Source organism: Miniopterus schreibersii (assembly GCF_964146895.1).
Source record: "Miniopterus schreibersii genome assembly, chromosome: 9".
In the NCBI taxonomy this organism is placed as follows: Eukaryota; Metazoa; Chordata; class Mammalia; order Chiroptera; family Miniopteridae; genus Miniopterus; species Miniopterus schreibersii.
Window position 1 is genome coordinate 58554992 of NC_138118.1, and position 18859 is coordinate 58573850.

At 38.6% G+C, this 18859-nt stretch overlaps 1 protein-coding gene across 1 annotated transcript; it reads right to left on the bottom strand.

Annotated features, from left to right (window-relative positions):
• Window positions 1–60: 60 nt before the first annotated feature.
• Window positions 61–18038, bottom strand: CYP51A1 (cytochrome P450 family 51 subfamily A member 1). The gene is made up of 10 exons (XM_081147859.1): window positions 15468–18038; window positions 13803–13901; window positions 12778–12954; window positions 11447–11573; window positions 9261–9435; window positions 7100–7219; window positions 6502–6697; window positions 4720–4815; window positions 4263–4431; window positions 61–2910 (listed from the first exon to the last, which is right to left on the bottom strand). Exons 1-10 carry the CDS (start codon window positions 15639–15641, stop codon window positions 2732–2734), a joined length of 1512 nt encoding a protein of 503 aa, XP_081003985.1. The 5' UTR covers window positions 15642–18038; the 3' UTR covers window positions 61–2731.
• Window positions 18039–18859: the final 821 nt, after the last annotated feature.

An 18859-nucleotide genomic window follows, 5' to 3' on the forward strand; every position in this document is an offset into this window, starting at 1 on the left:
TGTCCAAAGGTGTGTCCTCACAAAGCCATGTCCACTAAGATGATGCAGAACTCATTTAACTCAAATAATCTTAAATTTTATTAACCACAATATAATGAGCGTCTGCTAAGCCAAGTTCAGATGGAATCTCTCAGAGATAATATAAATCTCATTGTTATTTCTTAAATCCTCCATGATAACGACAACCCACTAAAACAGCAAGAGTAGTAGTATTTGATGCTTGTAACCAGAATTTTGTTTTACCGTTGGGTATTCTGATTTATACCCATACAAACAAGCTATAAAAACAAATTTTACATTCTTGAAGATTTCATAATACCTGTATTTTCCCTATTAGCAGCTGAGTTTTGATAAGAGTTTGAGAAATAACAAATGTACTCTAAAGCAGATAGTTGAAGGTGAGGGTTGTGGGTAAAACCTTTCATAGCTTGCTATTTTGCTCTGAGAAAGGAGGAGCAGATGGACAGGTGCTCTGATTTAATCTCTGTTCACTCCCACTGTTTGACGATCAGCCCTCTTTATGACATTAGGCCTCTGCCATCAACTTCTTAATGTTTATCAATACTTAGTCTGTCATTAAAAACTAAATCTAGCCCAGCCAGTGTGGCTCAGCAGTTGAGCATCAACCTATGGTCCAGGAGATCAAGGTTCGAGTCCTGGTCAGGGCACATGCCGGGGGTTGCAGGCTTGATCCCCAGCAGGGGGCATGCAGGAGGCAGCCGATCAATGACAGTCATCATTGATGTTTCTATCCGCCTCTCCCTTCCTCTCTCTCTGAAATAAATAAAAATGTATTTTTTTAAAAAAAGGAGTTGAACTTTAAAAAAAACACACAACTAAATTTATTAGTCTAAAATAGACTAGTCACTAAACATAGACTAGCCTTCCTCGGGGTTTTAACTTTATTTGTGCCATGAATCTCTCAAGCTTTCTTGTGGAACTAATGCTTTTTAAAGACATGAAATATTATAGAACTGTAAAGGAAAACAATTACATAGAGTCCAATTTTTTAAAATTTTGTGATATAGCCCAGCTGGGCGTGGCTCAGCGGTTGAGCGTCCACCTGGGATCCAGGCGATCGGGGTTCGATTCCCGGTCAGGGCACATGCCCAGGTTGTAGGCTCAATCAATGACTCACTCATCATTGATGTTTCTATCTCTCTCTCCCTCTCCTTTCCTCTCTCTGAAATCAATAAAAATATATTTAAAATTTTGTGATATGAATGTAAGTTTAAAGATCTAAGATCTAGCAGATCTAACAACTACCGTAATTTCAAAGTAGTGATGAGAGTAAAAGAACTTCAAGATCTACAACACCTATCATGTGATATGAAAGTATCTATGACTTCTGTTCAGTCATGGGTACTGCTTAATACTAGTGTGGTGTGTTGCCTAAATTTGTAAATAAAGGAAATACTAAATTACAATTTGAAATTAATACAAATAAGGATGGACTTTTTTCCCATCCAAGTTCCTAGATTCCTGAGTTCTACTCACTAAAGCACATGCTTTACACTTCATGAATACAGACTGTATTTCTCTCAAACACAATGTTAATATGAAAAACTAAAGCAGAGACAAAGTTTAACCTGAGTCCTCCACTCTCTTCAACTGTTACACACATAAGGGAAACTATTTTGGCCTTATTTAGTCAAAACAAACAGTATGGTCAAATTACAGGTATAGAGACAGGCCCCCAGTTATCATTTGAGTTGATTCTTCAACACAGCCTTCACAGAACGTAGCCAATGATATTACTATTAAGGACCCTGCTTCATATTATCCTAATCTTAAAGCCAGAGTTCCCTGATCTCAGATTTTCTATTTAAAAAACAACAACACACCTTGTTGACCTAAATTAAGATTTAATAGAACTAGTAACAGGAAATCCCTAAATAGATTCTGGAGAGGAAGCAGGGAACCACCTTGAGCCAAAGAGAACCAAAATTATCCCTTAGGGACTTTATTTTGGATTTCCACACAGATATGACCATGTGGAACGAGATACAAATTTATCAGGTTGATGAAGTATTTAGTAATTAGATCAAGTTAGTGCAAGCAGTCTTTAGAATTAATAAGTATATTATTTTTTAGGAAATGTAATTAAGTCATTACCATAGATCTCCCTCAATTTCCTATAAGACAGTACTTCTTAAGGACATATTTTTCTACAACACAGTTCCATTGCTGCTAATTATCATCCATCATACCAAAACAATTAATAGGATTCTCTTTCTTCCAAGACTTTAAATGTGAGCTTATTCCCTACCCACCCATCCTCACACACCTAAACATTACACAGGAAGTGCATAAATAATCTAAGGCTTCCAAGTATCTCATTGGGCTTTTATATTTGCAGATTTAGTCCAAGATTTGAATACCCTAAACTTACTTGCCAAGAGTTACATATACTCTTAAAATTAATACCTAGAAATCGTGTTTAGAATCTGCCAATAACCAAGATCCCCCTGAACAATTTGTTTTCACTGACGAGCTTGATTTTCTTAAAGCATATGTAGTAAATATCCATCATAAGGTCTTAGGAAATGTCTGAAAGGCCATTAAATTTTATGGAACCATTCAGTTAAGAAAATATAAAAACCATTAAATTAGCTGTCTTTTAAAGTAACACAAAAAAGAATACACTGAGAGTTGTTGCATCAACTTCATTCTCTTCAAATGCTTTTCTGTTTACAGTGATGTTTCACATATTAGTTCCTTGCAGCATTTTTCATTTTGATCTTCGTTTGTATCGGATAACTGGGTTTTCAGGGGTGTGAATCATGGTTGTATAATTCACAGTGGGAAAATACCCATCAATAAGATCAAATTCATATAAACGAAGCAGAGTGGACCAAATCGTCTTGATTTGCACATAGGCAAAATTCTCCCCAATACAACGATGACGCCCTGTAAAAAAAAAATTTTCATAAGAATCAGTTGAAATTCTTTCTCACTTCTTTTAGCCTGGAGTAATGAAATTTGTTTAGCTACAGTTTAGGTGAAGAACAGATATGCAGATAATTATAATAAAACAATGACAGTCTTTTCACATAAAACAAGAATGTAGCCCTGGCTCATGTGGCTCAGTTGGAGCTTCGCGTGTGCACCGAAGGCTCAAGGGTTCAATTCCCGGTCAGCACACATACCCAAGTTTGATCCCCCAGTTGGAAGGCAGCCAATCAATGTCCCTCCCTCCCTCCCTCCCTCTCTCCCTCCCTCTCTGCCCCTCCTTCCCTCTCCCTTCCTGTCTCTCTAAAAACAAAAAACATATCCTTGGGTGAGGATTAAAAAATATATATTTTTTCAAGAATATAGTTAACAAAAACTCCAGGAGATATTGTGGGGGAATCAGTATATGATTGTCCAACCACTTTACTGTACACCTGAAACTAATATAAAACAATATTGAATGTCAACTGTAATTGAAAAATAAAATAAATAAAAACATCCCAGGAGATTTTCATAATCTGTATTTAGGGGGAAACACCACTTGGGTAATTGTATGACTTTTCCAATCACTTTTTTTGAAACTTAGCATCTATCTAGGTTAAATACATGTAAGGTTTGAAATACACGATGCTGATCTAGTTTGGCAATATACTAGAATATTCTTAGCTTCTCTCCCAAGAGAGCCCTAGTTAGTTAAATCAATATAAACCTTCCAATCAAAACTTTATTACGCTAAGCGAAATAAACCAGTCAGAGAAAGACAAGGGTTTCCAGGTTGATGAACACGAGAAGGTCCTGGGAAGGTGGTCTGCTCTGAGGGCATGGAAGTTCTGCCCCTCTTATACCTCGCCCTATGCATCTCTTCAGTCAGGCTGTTCCTGAGTTGTATCTTCGGTCTAGTTAGTAAACTGTTTTCTGAATTCTGTGAGCTGTTCTAACAAATTATGGAACCCTAAGGAGGGGACTGAGAGAACCTCCAACTTATAACCAGTTGGTTAGAAGAACAGGTGACCACTGGACTTGCAACTGGTATCTGAAGTGGGGGGAGGGAAGCAGTCTTATGGGACTGAGCCTTTAACCAATGGAGTTGGTGCTAACCCCAGGTAAAGAATGTCAGAATTGACCTGAATTGTAGGAACCCAGATAGTGTCCACAGAGATTGGTATGGGAAAAATTGCCATACATTTGCAAAAATGTTCCTATTAGGAAAGGGAAAGATATTTGTAAATAAAATTCACATGGATTATTTGTGTTTGCTCTGGTAACGTTATCAGGACAAACATTTCAAATGTAAAATATAATCATCTTACCAGCTCCAAATGGCACATAGGCAAACTTCTCTCCTGATGCTGGATTGTCCTGTAAGTAGCGATCAGGATTAAAGTCCAGACGTTCACTCCATGAGTCTTTAAGTCTTTGATTGACAGTGGGAGAAACACACACCTGATGTCCTGGAGGAATGGTATACCCTGCCACAACCTACAAATGAAAGCAAAACATTTCATTAGGTAATTTTAAAATATTCTTTCAAAAATCAGGCCATTGTGTAATAAAGCATTCATACACATCAGATATACATATATTTAAAAACTAGCTAGCTAGATGATAGGCCAGCAAAAAATTATTTTAACTCAAGATGATTTCCAAATGACCCAAAATTGGGCTATAAGTATATACACACAAAAAAGTCGTAATGCCTAAGGGGTAGGGGTAGGACTTCAAGGAGCCTTTCATAATCTGATTTTACTTTCATAGTTAGAGACTCACCTGAGGAGTTTTGACCATTCTCATCATGGTCATTATAGGAGGTCGAAGTCTTAGTGTTTCTTTTATACAGCGATCAAGTAAATTTAGATCCTTGAGCTAAAAAGAGAAAATATTTCCTGAGTTCTACAAATATTTAACATGTTTCAACAGTATTTTAACTTAAATATTATTTTATAAGTTAAATATTTTACTTAGTTAAGTTAAATTTTTTTTTTCTGGGTTATTACAAAATAGCTTATATTCTGGGTAGAAGTGCAGAGATAACTGGTTCAAAGCAGCTGAGATTATCTTGTTCTATTACTGTCTAAGGTCAACAAGAGAAAAGAGGGCAAGATAACAGGAAGAGAGTCAATCACCCTGAAGAATGGCATAACAAGGAGCTATGAAAATTCATTTAAAAAATAACACTAGCGCCCGGCCGGGCGTGGCTCAGCGGTTGAGCATCGACCTAGGATCCAGGCGATCGGGGTATTCCCAGTGAGGGCACATGCCCAGGTTGCGGGCTCGATCAGAGACTCTCTCATCATTGATGTTTCTATCCCTCTTCCTCTCCTTTCCTCTCTCCGAGATCAATAAAGATATATTAAAAAAATAAAATTAAAAAAAACTAAAAACACTAGCAAAAATCATCAATGTCAGCTTTTCCAACCTGTATACAAATGTTTAGAGCAGAATTAATGATAATAGACAAAAGGTGGAAACAACCCAAATGTCCATCAACTGCTGAATGGATAAACAAATGTGGTAAATCCATATGATGGTATATTACTGGGCAATAAAAAGACTGAAGTACAGTGGTACCTAGGTTTTTGAATGTAATACTTTCCGGAAGACTGAGTTCTGAAACATTCGAAAACTAAGGGATCAACAGCCGACAGCCAGGCCTCAGGATCTTGCCCTCAGCGGAAGCCATGTGGCATGTTCGACTTCAAAGGCGTGTTCAAAAACCGAAGCTAAAATTTGGGTTTACAGCGTTTGTAAATCGAAATGTTCATCAACGGAAACATTCAAAAACCAAAGTACTATAACATGGATTAACCCTGAAAACATGCTAAGTAAAAGAAACCAGTAACAAAAGACCACATATTGTATGAATGTGGTCATTTATATGAAATGTCCAGAATAGGCAAATCTATAGAGACAAAAAGTAGATGAGTGGTTGCCAGGGATAGGGCGCAGGGAAAATCGAGAGTAACAGCTAATATGTACTGGTTCTCCTCTGGGAGTGATATAAATGTTCTAAAATTAAATTGTGATAATTTTACAACTATGAATATATTTTAAAACCAGTAAATTGTATACTTTGAATGAATTTTATAGTATGTGAATTATACATCAAATAAGCTACTATTTTAAAAGTTAATGAAAGAGGAAACATTACTACTGACCTCACAGAGATAAAAGGGATTATAAAAGAATATTATAACAACTGTATGCCAACAAATTAGGTACTCTAGATAAAATGGATAAATTCCTAGAAAGACATAAATTACCAAAATCACTCAAGAAGAAATAGAACATGTGAATAAACCTGTAACAAGTTAGAGAATGAATGGTAATCAAAAATCTTCCCACAATGAAAAGCACACACATGGCTTCTCTGGTGAAATCTATTAGACATGTAAGAAAGAATTACCACCAATCCTTCAATAACTCTTCAAAAAATAAAAGAGAAAGGAACACTTCTAAACTCATTCTATGAGACATGTATTACTCTGATACCAAAATCTATCAAAGACATCAGTAAAACTACAGATCAATAAAAATGAAAATCCAACAAACCTGGTCATAAGTTAAAGGAGGCAGATTCTCTCCACAGACTGTTTTCTGTTCTAAATAACATTTTTCTTGAAGTGTCTTGTCTCTGGCCAAAAAGAAGCCCATCCAGGCACTAGTAGTTGAGGATGTATGCTGCCCTGCCAAAAGCAGTCCAATAAGCATGCCTGCTATTTCATCATCCGTCAAAGGACGTCCATCTCTACAGAATGAACCACACACACAAATTTAACATTTTAACATTTCATACCTCAACCTTTAAATAAAGGGTCATAATGAGTAAATTTTTCAAGTATAATAGTCTCTTGCATTTGTGAATCAGAAGTCAGAATTTTTTTTCCGTTAGGGAAAAGAGACAGACCAATAGAAAATATGATTTCGATTACAAATTATTTCATTGCAGTTTCCTAGCAAACTTTTCACCATGGGATGCCAGTAAGGCACCGGATCCCAGTAATTTATGTCTCATCCATTTAAAAAGTCCAAAGGTCACAGTTACTAATTTTGCCAGCATCATTACTTTTTAACTGGAGACATATTATTTAACTATGTTTTAATGTGTAATCTCCTGCTTCAGCTTATATGTGATCTGAACAGCTCTTACTTGTAAGTAGAATCTAGTAAAGTTTGGAGAATGTCATCAATTTTTTCTTCTGACTGTCTGCGTCTCTGGATTGCCTTATAAAAAATACTCTTGATCTCTCGATGAGCTCTGTCTCTGCGTCTGTAATTCAAAGACAAAAATAACTTCAAAAAATACTTCCTGGCACCAAGTTTCTTTTGAAAATAACCAGGACCTACCTTAAAGAAACCTTATTTAACTAACTTTAATGATTCTAAAATAAGTGAAAAAACTAAGAACCAAGAGGAAAAAAAGAAACGATGAAAATCATATAATTCTAGGAATTTCCAGGGTACCTCAGGGCAAAAACATGTGTTTTAACACAAAGATCACTGATTCTTAACACACTGTACCTGTGTTCTAACTAAAGGTCTAAAACAAGAATCAAATGATTATTCCTCTAGAATCATTTTTTCAGTTGAACAGAGAGCAGTACACGCTTTTTAGGTTAACATGAAATTTCTATTTTAACGAAATTAATTCTTGAAGCAGATGAAGAGTCACTCTGGTTTTCCTACAGGATCTAGGGTTTGCAGAAGCTGAGGGTTTATTTAGGACCCCTGAAATCCAGGGTTCAAAACATGCCTGCAGCACACAGGGTTTGACTCTACTCTTCATTTTCTGAGACAACCAAGTTTATGGAGGGTGAAAATACTAGTAGAATCAGAAAACAAAATTTTACCTTTAAAATAGGGTGCTCACTAGGAAACACGTATTGTGTTTTACATGAATTACCCACTTTGACCTCCTGTGAGGTAAAATCTATTATCTTCACAGAGAGCTACCCAGGATCACAAAGTCAGCAGCAGAGCCGAAATTTAAAACCAGGCAATCTGACTACCTCGCCCCCTCTTAATCAAGCCTTCTAATAAAAACTCCTGCCCTGCCTCAGTTTAAGTCTGTTACTGAGGATAATATGGGCAGAAGGGAAGAAGATGCTGAATGAAGTTTAACAGCAGGAACACAGCAGAGCCAGAAAACATAAAGCTGTTTAAGAAAATGAATAATTTGGTTGAATCAGCTGAATCAGGTAAAACAGAGAAAGACTGGGCTGGAAAGTCTGGTGAAGGGCCTATCACACCAAGCTCAGGAATTTCTGACTTCATCCAGGAGATAGGGAAGGTGGAAGAGGCTCGGTGCACATTTATGGAGAACCCACCCTAGGTCGAGGGCTGTGCTGAATGTTCTAACATGATACGGATAAAAACATTTGGAAAACGGCAAAGCTCCCTACAGATGTAAGGTGTTAAAAATTCCAAAGACCTCCAGACCGTCTCCTGGCTTCCCATTTTACTCCCACTCCTCTTTATTCTATAAATAGACAGGAGTGGCAGACACAAAAGGACAAGTACCAACTTAACTCCTCTCCACCTCACCTGAATAGAAAAGAATCAACAAAAGGGCAGAAAGCCTGCTAATATTCAAGGCACTAAGCGTCCATCAAGCTATGGGCAATACTTCTCTGTATCACAGTCCATGCCATTTAGGTAATCAAACTACAGTTGGCAAGGAGACGGGGAAAATTAAAGAAAGGCATTAATACTTCAAACAAAAACTTTCACAATATGCTACAAAACAATCAAATGGTCTGAAATAAGTGCTTAGAAGGCCGTATCACTTTTAGGTAGAGTTCAGAGACTTTCCAGAGTACAAGGAATATGTGAGATAAGTAGGTTTTAAAATATTAGAACAGATAGACAACAAACTACCTTCTTAATAAGCTGAAACTTACCTTAAATGAACTCAGTATATAAAGAAAACCTATCTTGAATTCTTATAGAAGAATGGGAGCTCATAATCTCCCCAAATTTATTTGCTTAATGTTTAATTTTTTTTCAAGTACAGCTGACATTTACTATTATATTAGTTTTAGCTGTACAGCATAGTCATGAGACATTTATATAACTTATCAAGTGATCTCCCCCGGCAAGTCTAGTACCCACCTGGCACCATACATAGTTTTTACAATATTATTGACTATATTCCCTATGCTGTACTGTACATCCCAGTGACTATTTAGTAACTGCCAATTTGTTCTTCAGTTTGTTTAATGTTTAATTTTTATCTTTGTTAACACAAAGTATACCAACACTACAACAATTACGCAAAGTTAAATCACCAAAGGTAGTTTCTTTATCCATACCTGAAACTAGGCAAAGGGAGCCAACCGGGCAACAGCCAGGCTGCATGGCTAAAACCTCCATCCAAATCTGCATATAGCTGGGCCACCTTCTCATTGAGTTGACTTCTGATTTCCTTTCCATGTAAACAATGGCTAGCTGTTAAAATTATGATCTCAGAAAAAGCTTCAAACAAATCTAGAGGGGAAAAGGTCATTCCCATTAATAGTGCCAAAATTATTTTTAAATGTTTTCTTAGAGATACAAAATTGTGAGGGAAAGGTGAGAATAAAAACTTGACTTAAGAACCAACAAGGTCCTACTCATACCATCAAAAAAGCTTATAGACAGATATGTGACTACCTTACCCGGCAAAACAAAGACAGGTAAGAAACCAAATGAGGAAAAGCACCCACCCCACCCCTCTGGACAGCCAAAATCAATGCCACAAAGGCATCTCTAAACCTCACTCAAGAGCCTTTCTCCTTGAAAGATAAAAATGAATATGGCTCGCCCTAGCTGGTTTGCCTCAGTGGTTAGTGTTGGCCCTCAGACTGAAGGGTCCCAGGTTTGATTCCGGCCAAGGGCATGTACCTCAGTTGCAGGCTCGATCCCAGGCCCCCGCTCGGGAGGCAACCAATTGATGTGTCTCTCTCACATCGATGTTTCTCTCTCTCCCTCCCTCCCTCCCTCCTCCTTCTCTTCCATTCTCTCTGAAAAGCAATGGAAAAAATATCCTCAGGTGAGGATTAAAAAGAAAAAAAAAAAAGAATATGGCTGTCTGAGTTCAAGGTCACAGTATAACAAAACCAGCAATTGTCATAGTGCATATGACAATTAAGAGGTGCTTCCCAAGGAATCGCGGTCCTAAAACTGAAGAATGAAGTTATTTCCCAAGTCAAAATGGGAGGGTCAGGACTAAAAATTGAAGTCATGACTGCATGTATGAGAGAAAACTCTAACTCTCAATTCATATAGCCCAACACAGACAGATTCATCAGGCAAGCATTATTTGTATGACACTTAAGTCATAAAAATTATCCAAGCAATTCCATGTTCTTTAATTCCATGTTCACCAAATGAAATTACATTATCATCTAGCTTTCCAGTTAGATTTGCCAACAAAGAGAAGTTCAGCAAATATTCTGGTGTTCTTGATGCTATAATTATGTCTCACTTGTATTTATTAACTTAGCATTCTTGTATACATCAGCTTTTTGTATGGTTAGAAATAAATCACAATAACGCCAGGTATATATATTTTTTTAAATCAAGTTTCTTGACCTTTTATAGAGCTGAAGACCAGACCCAGAACATGGTGACCTACACAGAGGCAGATGTTGCTTGATTATGACAACTGTCTCTGGAGGCAACACCTACTACAGTCCAGAATAAAGACTGGATTCCCAGAAACAGCCAAACATTCAGTACACTATATAATGCAAGAATGCATATAGCCCGGCCCGGCGTGGCTCAGTGGTTAAAGCATCGACCTAGGATCCAGGAGATTGGGGTTCGATTCCCGGTGAGGGCACATGCCCGGGTTGCGGGCTGCAGCTGATCAATGACTCTCTCATCATTGATGTTTCTGTCTCTCTCTCTCCCTCCTCTCCTTTCCTCTCCCTGAAATCAATAAAGATATATTTAAAAAAAAAAAAAAAGATTTAAAAAAAAAGAATGCATATAGTACAGTTTAAAAGATTTCTACTGAAAAGGGCTAGAATCAAACTTCTGGTAAAGTAAGCTTATGTATTTAAATTTACTTTTTTCATAGAATAAATCATGCCCATACAGTATTAGATAAATAAGGTACTAAATATGTAATTAAATCATTTAGACTTTTACTTGACTATTGGGAGTAAAAAAATATATACATTTATCTTAAAATAAACTTGGAGAAATTTTACACTGTTTATTCCAAAATCTGATCCTGAACCGTTTTTATATTATTTGTACAAATGAGTTGAACAACATTCATGTTAATTAACCCATTTTAAGGTCTGCAGCAATAAAGTGAGCAGCAATAATCACTTCCTCTCAGATCTTTTTAACTCCATGGTAATCATAGCATGTTCTATCTATTAAATATGAAGTGGTTTTACATTATGTTCTACTTTGTTTTTTATATATACACACGTATTCTTATATTTCTAGTTACTGGAAAAGTAAAAATATTAGGACAAATGCAAAACCAAAATATATTGCTTACTTTTTTCTCCACTTTCTCCCCAGCTTTGAAAGTATTCCTTTGTTTCATTTTCAATTATAGAAACATGCTGTCTAAAGTGGGCTATATTAAGGCCACTTTTTAACATTTTCTTCTGCTCCAAGAAAACCTGAAAAAATTAAGGGCATACAGCATTAAAACACAATTTTGTTTTGTCACAAAATCCACTTAGGCTATAACTCTATAACACTCAAAGAAAATAACCTTCTGAAAAACTGAAAATAAAAATAGTAAAAGGATTTTTTTAAATCATTCTAGATATGGGAAACTTAGAGCATTTATGCATCCATCTGAAGTAACACGTAGAACTGTTACACAGGCCCTAGACAAATGATTAATTAGGCATCCCACTTCCTGGCTTCTTTCCTATATACCTTTTTATATTTGACTCCCTTTTCCTGTTCTGTTATTTTCTAGTCTTCCAACCCAGATACCAACACAATCTCCTGAATGTTCATTATGTGTCAATATTTTTATGTTCCTTCACATATTCTCCTGTTCTATTCCCAAACAAGTAACATTCCCCAATTAAACTATCTTCCAGAAGTTTAATTAGAATATAATATGGTCTTAATAAAATAAATTCACACTAAGACAACTAATGGTTTTAAATCTTTGGGCATTTCTATTTTAAGAATCTGATAAGCTGTGTGAAAAAAAATGGATATATCTACCCAGAGGGTTTTTCTAGGGATCTTGTTTTTGGCCCTGAGAAGAGCCATTCATTCCCCCACCTCCCCCATCCTCAGAAACAACACTTAATGTCAACTCTCTTAACTACTAGTGACTAGGTAGGGTACTAGGTAATGTGTGATATTTTCACAGCCAGAGCCCACACCAAGCAACTGGGCCAATTATCTCATTTGGGTTTTACATCAACTTACAGCACTATTTGACTTTAGCGGGGAAAAGAAATCAAACAAACTTCTAAAGTCAAAGATCCCTAGCTCAAAAGAGCTCTCATGCTAGAATTTCAGGCAGGAGTGGGAAAGTAGGAAGCCCTCCAATGAAATAATGGAATTATCTTGTTACCTTCTCAAATCAAATTCCAATAAGCTAAGTCATCATTGATTCTATTTCTTTGTATAAGATACCCTTTAAAATTGCTTGGCCCATGCCAGCCACTATAAAGCAAAATACCCGTTGTTTGTCAGTTACTCGTGGCTTTCCTTCTGTTAAATCTCATGATTCTCAGATTTTTGAACCAAGGAATAAACTGTTTCTACATTTTAAATGTATGCTATTACACTACTAACTATAACTACTATAGTATAAATTTATCTTTCTTGAAGATAACAAACAGTATCACCTACTGGATTAGGCACATCATATGCAACTCCCTTCCCAAACACAGGTGTTGTCAGACGACTGTAGACATCTTCTGCATTCAGGTCTTCATTTTTACTATTAAAAAGCAGTGCAGCAGCATCACTCCCCAGAAGATAAGTAAATGTCTTGCCCACCATTGTAAAACTAAACACAGGTCCATACTAAAGAGAAAAAAGGACCCATATTGATGTTACCAAAAAATATACAGCACTAAAACACTAATTTCTTAAGTCACAAAACAATACATTATTGAAAATAAAAACTTTCATAAACCTTAATGCAATTCTTCCCCAATTTTTATCCAAATTTGTAATTATGTTCATCCAGTTGCAGATGGAATATAAATAAAAATTTTTATTCTGTTTTCACTGTTTATATTGAAAATATTTTCTATCTTATACACAGACATCATAATGTTAATAATTATTCTTTCATTATTAGACATGCATGATGTGTCAACTTTTTACTTGTTATATACAATTCTTCAATGAGTATCTTTGAGAATACAGATTTTTTCCATTGGCTAGAGATAAATTTACAAGAGTAGCTAAAGGATATGACCTTTCCTACAGTACTTGCTATGTGAAGACACCAAAAATTTATTTAGTTATCAGTTTTACCACTATCTTACCAACAATGTGATTCAGCTTCCCTAATCTATAAAATGGGAATAATAGTACCTACTTCATAGAACTGTAGTAAAGATTAAATAAATTAACATAGATATGTTAGAGAATTAGTGTATATATATATATACACACACACATATAGTATGTATTATATGTACACACTATATATTAGAGAAAAATACATATATCAGAATGGCTTGGCCATAATAAACATTATATAAGTGTTTTTGTTATTGTTATTATTATTATTACTAAAAGTATAGACTTGGAAATCAAACCATATGTAAATCCTAGCTGGGCTACATTTTTTTTTAATGTTCTGCCATTTAAAAGTTTGAAAAGCATTAATTTATTTTCCTCCAATCATTTGGAAGACTTACCTTCTCATATGCATTTTCTAAGAATTCAATTGGACTTTTCCCAAATGCTATGGCATGCCCAAGGAATGGAATTGGAGAGAAAATGTATGGTGGACTTTTCTGCAAGAGAAAACAAAAAACTTTCAGTTTACATTTTAAGAGAGAAATCCAGTTCAGTTTCATGACCAAACAAATGAAATTTGCCATTAATACTAAAAAGTTACCAAAAAATGAAGCATCAAAAGTAATAAAGAACATCTGTAATATTTTGAAAAACAAAAAAAATTAGTTTTTTAAAAGTAATAAAGAACAGCTAAAATGCCAAACACCTTAGGGGGATCTACAGTAAAATAAACAGAAACTCAAAACATGGTATAGGATAAATGACTACACAAACACAAAGGCATTGCAATTATAAATGCTGAACACTGTCCAGAATATGTCCAATACTATTAATGGTGGCTCTAGGCAACTTGCCTAATCATGAGAGGGACCAAAAAAGCAAACTTAGTTTCTTCACCACTTAGTTTCTTCACCACTTACTCCCATTACCACTCACAATTTTAGTCCCAGAATCTTGCCTAAAGAAGGTACAGAAAAAGATAAACAGTAACTTGAGGTACAGAAATAAAGGAAATGTTTAAGAAGTGACATTTATCAGTAAACAGAACACATCTCATGCTTCTCTCACTGCAAATGAACTAGATCCACTGATTTTAAAGAGTAGATCCACTGTAGCAGAAACTCTTAGGCATTCACTATAAAAGGTACGTTAGATGCCCCCAAAAGAGACTTGCAGATTACAGCATTAAGTCTCCTGGAAATCAACTTGAAATTGAAAAAGACTCCTCAGATCTTTGGTGGTCTCAAAGAGTAAGAAGAACTACACACTCTTCAAATAGTAACAACGATCTTAAAATACTAAAGCTACTTTACTTTCCAAAGATAAATACCACTTCCTAAAAAATCCCATGTGTCAGAAAAATAATAATACTGCCTCATGCCTGTTATGGTTCAAATAAAAATTATTTTTAAAACGACTTAGACAATAGTTTGTACCTTCCACTGTCAGTAAAAGGGCAGTTTTTAAAAGCAACTAGTTGTGGGCTGGTTAAGGATGCATTCATCAAATAGAGAAGGGGTCAGTAAAGCCACTAAATTAGATAAAGTGCTTTTATTAGCACTACAGTCACTCTCTACCAAAATGAACACACTCCCCCCTTCATACTGCTATAAATCGCCATCAGGGGCAATGCCACAGCCCCCACGACACTGAACCACACAAGGGCAGTCACCAGGATGAAGGCCACCAGGGCCACAGCTACCAACAGCATCGCCACCAGGGCCCCCACCTGGCCGGCAACACCCCTCTGGAGGCCAGCACGGCACCCAGCGCCACAGTCCTGGCCACAGCCTCCAGTTCTGACTCTGCCATTAGGGCCACCGGTACCGCGGCCAGCACAGAGTCACTATGACCACAAAAGCGACAAGCACGACCCCGGCCAGGACCAGACACGCGGCCACCGCCAGAATCAGGGCCGTCAGCGCCCAGGCCAGCAAGGCCAGGGCAGTGGCCATGCGCCCGCCGCCAACGCCCAGCCGAGCTCAGCGGCTGTCGCCGCCCCCCAACCCTGCCCCCACCTTAGTCTCCGCGTCCCCCTCCCGGGCCCCCGGGAGTGCACGTACCGTCCCGGCCGGCGGGGGGGCGAGGTAGCCGACGGCGAGGCGGAGCAGGTAGACCGTGCTGAGCGTGAAGGCGCAGGCGATCAGAAGCAAAGAGAGGATGTTGCCGCCGGTCACTTTCTCCATCGCCTGCCCCAGCACCGACCCGCCCGCCTGCAGTAAACCCAGCAACGCCATCCCGCCCGCCGCCGCTTCGATTCTCCCCTGACGCTGGAGGCCGAGGTCGCCGCCGCTCTTCCGAATCGACCGCGCGACAGAAGCCGGCAGACGGGCGTCCGGAGGCGGCCCCGGCCCCCAGGTCTCCTACTAAAGCCGGGCCCGCCCCCTACTCCCGGCTCCCGCGCGCACCACCCGGGCGTCACAGGCGGGGCGGGGCCTGCCGCTGGCCACGCCCCCTAGCGGGGACTCTATAACGCCCAGGTCTCCTTACCCCGGAGAAAGGGCCAGAAGCAGCAGGCTGCACCTATGGTCTAGGTGGCACAGCGAAGGGGTAGAACGTGAGCTTAAGAGGGGGTCACCCGCTGGGAACCGCGGGCCCCCGGAGCCTGTGCGCCCTGGATGCGGGACGCCAGGACACGGCGATTCCGCGAGCGCGCGGGCGGAGGGATCTGAGAGCCGGGACTGCGATGGGGCGGCGGGCGGCGGCGCGCTCCGTGATTGCACCGCGCTCGCCTGAGGTGATCTCGGCCTATGTCGCGTCAGCGGGGCGCGTGGCCTGAGCGCCGCCCCCTCTCCCGGCGCGGGGGCCGCCGCACCTGAGCCGGCTCCGGAGCCGCGTCCTGAGGGCTCCGAGAGACTCCCCCAAATAGACGGGTAAAGGAAGACTGTGGGAGGCGCCCTCTCCACACTGCAGTGTGGGACGACGAGGTCAGTCCCCCGCCACCCCTCCTGAACAAGTCTGACAGGTATTAACAGGCGGCCGTAGGGGTAACAATCTGGGTCAGTCGGTTTGCAGGTTTTCCAAAATGAACGTTTTATGCACAGAGTCGGGACCTATTCGAGCCAGCTTCCCACTGACGGTGGCAGTTTAGCGGGAGTTCAGTCCTGCAGCCATAATCTCGCCCGCTCCTGTGGTGTCAAATAAGCATGTATATGAAGTGACCACCAAGTCTAATCCTTCCAGACTGTTCTCGCGAGCTCATGGCCCGACGTACTGATTTGCTCGGTGGACCCTGCGGGCCAGGCGCCGTGCGAGGCGCTGGGAATACCTCAGCGTGGGAGGAAGTGCCAGGCCCGCCGGGAAGGCGCGGGGGCAGCCAGCGCCGGGGGCACCCTCTCCCGAGGCGGAGCACTCGGCTCCCGTCGGGGCGCCCGGACTGCACTCCCCTCCTCCCAGCCCTCCGTCGGCCTCCCCTCCCGTGAGGCCTCCGCCTCGTCGCCTCAGGCGCCCATCCCTCTACTCAGTGGCCAAACGCTGTCGTTCCACCGATTTAAAAGTTGGTTCGTGTCCTTGCCCCAGCGGTATCCTACCAGCGCTCTACTTCCATGCTTGTCTTTAATCTCTCCTCCCCGCTGCGGGTACTTCTGGCATCGCTAAAGCTATGTTGTAATCGTCACCTCTATGAGAAGGTGAACTTGAGGACAGGGGGCATAGTTTTTATATTGTTTATCCTAATACCTGCCACAGCCATCCTCAAAAGCGTGGTCCATGGCCCTTTGGGGATCCCCAGGACCCTTTCACGGCATCTGCAAAGTCAAAGCTCTTTATAAAAAAAAATACTGTTATTTCCTTTTGGGGTCCTGGAATTTGCAGCAATGTAAAATCAATACTAAATAAAACTTCTGGGGCCTTAGCACAAATCAAAGGCAGTGGCACCAAACTCTAGTAGCCATTATCCTTCACTAAAAAATTGCCTGTTTCACTTAAGAGTGTCCTTGGTGAAATTGTGTACATTAACTATATTAAAGTTTAACTATTGAGTACATGTATATTTGCTTGAAAGAACGACTGGCAAACTTATGGTTGTTCACATTTGGGTATCTGACAGACATTTCTTGTAAAGGAAGTAAGCCAATCCTTTCAAGGAAAACCACTGGCAGTATTTGTTGTCATGATAAAATTAAACCTTTCAAATAAAAATTTTAAATTTTAGAAAACTTATATCTAACACTGTGAACTTGGTAGCTTACTGATTCTTGAGACTTTTCTACAGAGGAAAATTTAGTAACAAGTGGATTTCATACAATAAAATGTGTCAAGATATTGAACTTTTGCATAATTTAATGAACCAGTATTTTCAAATGACTAATGCTTGATGTTATGAAAATCACAGGTGGTTGAAACATCCATTTAAAGTACAAGTTACACCAGTAGATTTTTACAGCGTGTACAAAACGTTCATTGATATATTTCTGATTGTACATTACAACAACTACCATTGTGAAGAGGAATACCTATAATTATAGGAAAATGTTATTAAAATATTTATTTTTTCAACTATACATCAGTGCGAAGCTAGGTTTTCTTAATATACTTCAACCAAAACAATATAGGTAGCACAATAGATTAAATACGGAAGCACATATGAGAATTCAAATGTCTTCCATTAAGCCAAGCATTAAAGAGATTTTCAAAAATCTAAAACAGTGTCACTGTTCTATTTTTTGTTTTTGTTTTTTTAATAAAAATGCATTATATAGATTAGCACAGCATTACTATTTTTAATATTTTCATTTCTTCACTTAATTTTTAATATACAAATATATATGTATATATTTAAGATATAGATTAACATCTTTAAAAAATGTTTTAGGATTTTTAATAATTTTTAAGATTGTGAAAAGAGTCCTGAGACAAAAAGTTTGAAAACTGCTGACCTAAAATATGATTTATAGGGTTTTCAATTTTTGTTCTCTGTGGAACAAAGTTCCATACCACCAGTAGTACCTTCCTATGAAATCATTTTAAAGCAAGATCTTTTATTCATTAAAACTTCAAGGTAATTCCCATTATTATATAACCATAGCTTTTGTTATTTTAATATGAGTTTTCCAAGGTGATGTTTCAGAAACACACATAAAATAAAAAGGAAGATTATTGATTCACTATGGATTCAACTCTTATTATTAGTTGAATAATGGTAATTAAACTTTTTCCTACCTGCCCATACTTCTCATCAGACCACTCTTTTAACATTATTGAAATTAAACTTAATTCCTTATTGTGAACTAAGAGTGGGCTGAAATGCTGGGTGATTGATAAAGCATTTACAATCAAAGCCAAAGTTTCTTTGTGTAAATATTTTTAAATGTTTACTTAAACAATAAGATGATTGACTGAAAATTAGCTTGGATAATTTCTTTAGAAATTATTCTCCTTTCTGTGATCTCCCTCTGACACATTTTGGTGGGGAGGGGAGGATTATATTAAGTTGACTCCTGAATCAGTACAAATT

Coding starts and splice junctions, on each gene's coding strand:
- CYP51A1 (XM_081147859.1), bottom strand. CDS start 15,641: ATGGCGTTGCTGGGTTTACTGCAGGCGGGCGGGTCGGTGCTGGGGCAG. Junction 9,436..11,446: donor GGGAGAAAGTGGAGAAAAAA/GTAAGCAATATA, acceptor TTTCCCCTCTAG/ATTTGTTTGAAGCTTTTTCT. Junction 7,220..9,260: donor CTCCCTTTGCCTAGTTTCAG/GTATGGATAAAG, acceptor TTTGAATTACAG/ACGCAGAGACAGAGCTCATC.